Here is a 6,909-nt window from a genome sequence, read left to right on the forward strand (position 1 = left end):
TAACCTTATGTTAAATGTTAGCTGGACCTATACCAAGAGGAAGCTCAAGAGGAAAATCAAACCTGACCATTAAAGAGTAGAGAGAGTCCTATTTACAGCAGAAATCCCAAACAAAGATAGGAGAAACAAAAAAATTATTGTCCGAGGACAGACAGCACAAGACGAGTAATCCTAGGTACATTCTTGCCCTCTAGTTTTGGATTAGAATTGACCTTTTTTCTGAAACATAACCATCCATCCAACTGGGAGTCTAGGACCACAAGCCCTTTTCACACTCAATGACGTTAGTGGATTCATGTCCATTAGTTGTGTACTAACCATGGTTTTAGTTTTAAATAACAATATCAAGAAAAGTATCCGTATAAGCAATACAGGTATTTTTTGGTCAATATCAGACAATATGAGCCAATATATTGATGACTAAAGGAATCAAAAATTAAAATTTCCAATACATAACGGGTGATGTTTAGAACTGTGGTAATGCATCCTAAAATGCACAAATATGCTCCAAAAAATGCAATTATCTCAGAAATTATTTGGTTATGTTTTCTTCTCTTTGTTTTCTTTGTTTGTTTGTTTGTTTTTTTCAGAAAACACTGCCAAATTTAAAACATTTCTAGTTTGTTTCTCAGAAACTGTGAATCAGAACATTTCTTTCTTTCTTAGTCTTCCCATAGTAGAAGTGGTTCTTTAAATTTAGCCAACTATTCTCAATTTAGTTGCAATATTTCAATTCTAAATGATTTTCCCAACATTCTCAAATTCGGAATTCATCATTGCAGCTAAAACATTCTTGCTCCAACCATGATCAATACAATATACAAATCCTCCAAACATAAAGGAATTTACAGATTCTCTACAAATACTTGCATCAACATACATAAGTGATAAACAAGGAAGATACATATGCCACAAACGTGAAGAAGCACGGATATTGATCTATTGGCAAGTGAATAAACGAAAACAAACCAATGCCATGAACAAAAAAATGATTCACACAACCTTCATAATAGAACCTCAAGCATTAGTTCTTCTCTTCAAGCATTAGTTCTTCTGTTCTTTAAGGTTTGCAGATTACCACAAAGCAAGGAAGGAGAGCTTTAGGATTAAGCAAATAAAGCTCCTCAATATTCGAATAAAGTCCCATTTTCCCAGCCAACGCGTGAAACCCTGTCTGGCCCACCATTTCTTGAATGTTCTCCAATGGTTTATGAACCCTTCCTGCAATAACTCGGCAAACAATCAAAGCCTTCCTTAAAGAATGATCATTTTTTTCTCCGATTTCTATAGATTCAAAAGCTCTCCCACTCGTGGAAGTCGTGAAAACACCTATTCCATCCTTGTTTTCTATCTTTGTGGTGAACCCATGTCTTATAATTCGACAAACATTACATTTTTCTGATGTGCAGAGGCTGCAGGATCCATTCATGCCGAGAGAGCAAGCTACGGTTGTGCCATGGAACCTCAAAAGCTCATTCCCATCAGCTATGCAACGAGGGTGCTTTTTGGGGAGTTTGCTGGCTTTCATCTTGACCATTTCACGATACTCTTCAAATCGGGAAAGGGTTTTTTGCGTGTTGTGGACTTTTAAAACTCGCTCAATTCGACTACATTGGTTCTCGGATTTCAGCCAGCTTGTCCGGCAAATTATTTCAACGATTTTTCTTGAAGAATCACCCTCCACAAGTTCAGTGACTGTCCAATGGAGATCATAATTTCAGCTAATGAAATACCAATAAAGTTTTAAGGGATGAATAATAAATGAATCTAAAAGATTTCAATAAACCAAAGGTTTTACTTGGTAAAGAAACAATCAAGAATCTTGAGATTGGAACTATTTGTTCTACAACAAATGGAAGTGGGGGTTCTTTAAAATTGTGTCACACCGAAGGCGAAAAAAAGATGAAACAGGACAAACACACAAGCAAGCAAAGTTTACTTATTTGGGTACAAGTCTATGTTCACAAGCGAATTTACTATGAATGATCTACACAATAAACCCTAGTCCCCAGAAGTCTAGAACCCTGAAATAACCCCTGAAATACAAGGATCTGAAAAAGTAACAAACTGAGTCAAAATAGACACAAATACAAATACTGGGGTCAGACCTATGGTCTAGTAAGCTTTCAAGATCATAAATCCTGGAACTCGGGAAATAACTTCTTAAATACAAGGATCTGAAAAGGTAACAACTCGGGTCAAAATAGACCCAAATATGAAATACTGGGTCGGACCAATCGTCGTGCAGATAATAAGCATCATTCAGATAAAATTTGAGATACACCCACAACAAATTACTACAAAATTTGGAAAATCTGATGAGGAGACTGCAAGGGAATCACAAATAATATAAAAGTGAAAATCTTGTAAGGGGCTATGTATTCACACAGTCATTCTTGTATTTGGAGGGAAGTGCTGCTAAAAAATTAAAAAACAACGAGACGATCCAAATGCCTTGGAGGCACAGGGTAGCCTCACACAAATTAAAAAAAAAAAAAAAAAAAAATTGAAACAGGGTTCTTACCAGCATGCTTAGAAAGATGATGCCCTTCAAGAGCTTCCCACTTCCCAAACTGCTCTCCACATTTGTAGCATGTCACTGTTGAAGACCCATTAACATCTGTCTCAAGAAAAGCCCTAGGGTTTGACAGACCACCAATACCACCACCACTACCACCACCAGAGCCTTCTCTATCTGACCCAAAAGCAGCACTACTCTTTCTTTGAGTTGTTGAGGTCCTAAATGAAGGGCTGTTATGATAGTGCATTGTAGAGTTGTGACCTCCAGGACCAGGTGTACCAGGCCTTAATGTACCCACATATGTTGAGCCGCCGCCGCTGCCACCGCCACCAAGTTGTTCTTGGAAACCACCAAAACCAGTGATTTTGAGCTCACAACTTGAGCTACTCAAAATCACTTCATGGGTTATTGGGTTGAGGAATTCATGGCTCCCTATGGATCTTGGACTACAACTTGGGGGCTTCTCAATTTGCCTCTTGCTTCCATGAATCACATCTTTGAGATTTGCTATAGACCTTGAACACCCTGACCTCCCTCCTTTTCTAGTCAAGATTGTGCTCAAGTGTCTCTTAGCCTTTGGATCATGAACATCTGATGGCTTTGATTTGCAGTGCAAAGATCTCTTCAAAGAAAACCAAACTGTTGGCATATTTTCTCACTCTCTCCCTGGCTTCGTTTTTTGGTTCACTACTTCCTTGAAAAGCACTTCACTTTCCATAACCATTTTCCTTTCTTTGCATTTTGATTTCCATTTTCAGAAACCAACCATTGAAACACCAAATCATTGGAAGCAAACCATTTTGAAAGCCATCCAAGGACTAATAAATGAAGCTGTTTTGGAGCTTTTTTTTCTTAAAATAGGGGAGTCAGTTGCGAAGGAAAAGAAAGAGAAATTCAAGAAAAATGAGAATCTTTGGCTATTGGGCGAACATGACAGCCAATCTGATAAATGACAGTAACTGAGAGTAAAAAACAAACAACCCAGAAAGAGACAAATTGAATTGGAATTCATTGACTGACACCTACTAGTCACCCAATTTGAGAATTGAAATCTTCTTTCAAAGAAATCACATGTCTCTCAAACTAAGAAAAATGTTTGGCTCTAGAGTTGCTCTAGAGGTGCTCTAATGACGTGGCAATTGTATGGATTCTACCTTAATGTGATATTTTGGCTTAATTTTTTTTTTTGGAAGCTGCCAAGTTGCCAACTCAGTAGAGAGCTACCAATCACTGCTACTCAAACTAAAAGATTTTTTTTAATGAATCAGCAAAGATCTACTCATCTAGACTAGCCATGTTGTCCTTTCAGCTCATCCTAAGAGTAAGAACAAAGTTTTTTTTTTTTTTTTTTTTTTTTTTAAATTTTATGTAAGGAAGTAGTTAGTTGTTTGAAAATCTACTTTTGAAATGTAATTTTCAATCACTCCATTCAACTTATGTAAGGTGATTTTATATTTTGACTCCTGTTTGTTTGAGCACAAATTTACTAATTTTTGGTATTTGGTTGCATAAAATTGGGGTAAAATACTTTTCAACAAGTTAGAAGGAAATTGACTTATTAAATTGATTTCCTTGAGTTAATTTACAATCAATGCTTTCATCCAAGCTGTGTATATGCTCTAGCATAAGCAAACTAAGTTGTTGGACAAGAACTAATTCAATATTAGTTCCACCTTAGTTGCATTTTTTATAAGGTTCATAGCCAAACATCAAAAAATGAGATTAATGAAATTATTTTGCAAGTAAAAATAGGTTTTCTTATATAGATTAGGTGATTTTCTCTCCTCACTTCCTCTTTCAAAGTATAAGAGTGCTAATCTTGTACAAAATATATATGGACTTCCCGTGAGATTAAAAAAATATATATAGTAATTTTACAAGTTTAACATAATTATATTTAAAAAAAAATTAATTTATATAACACTTAATCCCATTTCATTAATACTTCACTGGCCAGAACTAATGGACAAATAACAAAATTGGATTTCATTGTAAACCCTCTTAAGTCATTCAAGGAAGTCCTATATAAACCCTAAGTTTAAATTTCAAATACACCCCTATACTAGTGAAGTGGGGATACCATATATACCAAGCATTGAAGTTGTAAAAATAACCACCTTTTTGTTTTTGTTTTTGTTTTTGTTTTTTTGTTGTTTGCTAATCCAGTAGGAGTAGAAGTAAAAAAAAAAAAAAAATTAAAAAAAAAAGGGGTAACAAATGCTTAACAAAACAAAAGAAAGAACAAGAAGCAACACAAAGACAAAAATAAAAAAGCACAAAACAACACAAAACAAGCAAAGCATTTGTTGAGTTCCCTCTCAACACTGCCTTAACAGAAAAGAAACCCTTTCTCTTTCATACCAGTGTGTGTACCACTTATTGTTGAAATATATAAAAGCAAATTGAATTCCAAAAACACCACATTACATAAGAAATACTAATTGTACAAATGTCACATGTGCAATTGGACCACCAATAAATCTCCACAATTGTTATTGGGCAAATTATACCAGTTATTTCTGTAATTTGTGTCTGGTGTCAGTTTGGTGCCTATAGTTCAAATTACATTAATTTTACTTCTAAAATTTTTATATTGTGTTAGTTTAGTCCAATTAATAATACCCCCTTAAAAATTAGATTGAAATCAAAAGGTAAATAATTCATTCGTTGTTTTCAAAATGATTGAGTGATTAGTATCTAATTTAAAATAATTAAATCCCTTCTTTTTTTTTTTTTTTGAACTCAAGAAAAAAGATGTTTTCTATGGTGTCTTCACCGCATCCGTGGGCCTTAATCCCAAAATAGCCGGTTGCCAGCCAAATTTAACCCAACCCATATGAAGGGATCTACCACCGAGGCACCAATGGAGCTCAGCTATACGCCACAGAAGAGCCAAGGGTCGATCGGAGTACAGTGCAATGTCTCAACACTACAAGAATTTTCACTTTTGGCGACTAAACTTTTAGTCGCCAAAAGTCAATCTTTAGTCGCCGAAGGTTTTTAGCGACAAAAATATTTGATCGCAAAATTAGTCGTAGAAGAATTGTCAGGAAAGATCATTGGCGACTAAAATTATTTTAGTCGCCAAATGTACTACATTGCTGACTAAGTTTTTAGTTGCCAAAAGGTTTGAAATAAAATTAAATATGATATTTTCGGCGACTAATTTTTTTTGTCTCTAAAAACTTCACTTATTTTTAATGACTAAGCATTTAGTCGCGGAAAATATTTTTAGCTACTAAATATATTAGTGGCCTAAAGTAAATAACAATGTTTTGGCTACTAAGATTTTAGTCGCCTAAAGTCAATTTTTTTTTTTGCCTACTAAAGGTTTAGTCGTCTAAAGTTTTATGTTTTTTGCTACTAAGATTTTAGTCGGCAAATATTTTGTGTTTTGGCTACTAAACATTTGGTCGCCTAAAGTCTCACATTTTTTGCTACTAAAGTTTTAGTCGCCAAAAGTTATTTTATTTCTTCAGCTTATTTTTTTTAGTTACGACATATTTTAGTTGCCATATGTTTGACTGTCTTTTGCTACAAAATATTTTAGTCGCCAAATGTCTGATTTTTTTTTTGGCTACTAAACTTTTAGTATCCAAAACTATTTTTCGAATTTTTTTTAGCTACTAACAATTTAGTCACCAAAAGTATGATTTTATGTTTTATCGCAAAATTATAATTTCTTCACAATCTATATATTCCATGCAACTTGTAATACGCATATAAACAAAACAATACGTATCCTATCAATCATTCCACATCCGCATCCGTATGTAAAAAATGAATAATTTTAAATGTCAAAATCCATACAAACTAACTATTGTCCAAACTAAAATAATAATTCCATAAAAAATATAGAATCATACAAAAATCAAGTCCTCCGTATAAAAAAAATACATGTACTAGCATGCGACATAGCCATTTGGCATGGTACAAATTATCATCGTAATCTGTACCACGACAAAAGGTGATTGATGGGTCATTTCACACACCAAAATTAAACACTAAATTATACCAAATTTCTTAAAATAATGATAAATCCAGGTATCGATCCACAAAGACAATTATAAAATTAAACTAATTTAATTATTGAATTCCTAAATTAATTTTGATAAAAAGATTGATCGTTCATAACCTAATAATAATTAAATTAAACAAAGCGAATATACTGGCAATTATAAATAACGATGAATTTACTGATTTGGGGAAAAACCTAGGGCAATAAGTTCACCACTAGTTATGTAAATAAGGTTTCGATTTTGAATCAATTATGCTACGGTTCGAACGGAATAACACTTCACAACTACAAGTTCAAAGCATTTATTAAAAAAATCATCACGTTCAATGTACGAGCACGAACCATTTCAAGTAGTACGAATCGTTCGCTC

General features: G+C 34.0%; 1 protein-coding gene across 1 annotated transcript; it reads right to left on the minus strand.

The window, feature by feature from the left end:
* Window positions 1–754: 754 nt before the first annotated feature.
* LOC114293457 (uncharacterized) lies at window positions 755–3,465 on the minus strand. The gene is made up of 2 exons (XM_028237530.2): window positions 2,525–3,465; window positions 755–1,695 (listed from the first exon to the last, which is right to left on the minus strand). Exons 1-2 carry the CDS (start codon window positions 3,168–3,170, stop codon window positions 1,061–1,063), a joined length of 1,281 nt encoding a protein of 426 aa, XP_028093331.2. The 5' UTR covers window positions 3,171–3,465; the 3' UTR covers window positions 755–1,060.
* Between the last annotated feature and the right edge of the window lie 3,444 nt (window positions 3,466–6,909).

Source organism: Camellia sinensis, chromosome 7 (genome assembly GCF_055761805.1).
Source record: "Camellia sinensis isolate YWXY chromosome 7, ASM5576180v1, whole genome shotgun sequence".
Lineage (NCBI taxonomy): Eukaryota > Viridiplantae > Streptophyta > Magnoliopsida > Ericales > Theaceae > Camellia > Camellia sinensis.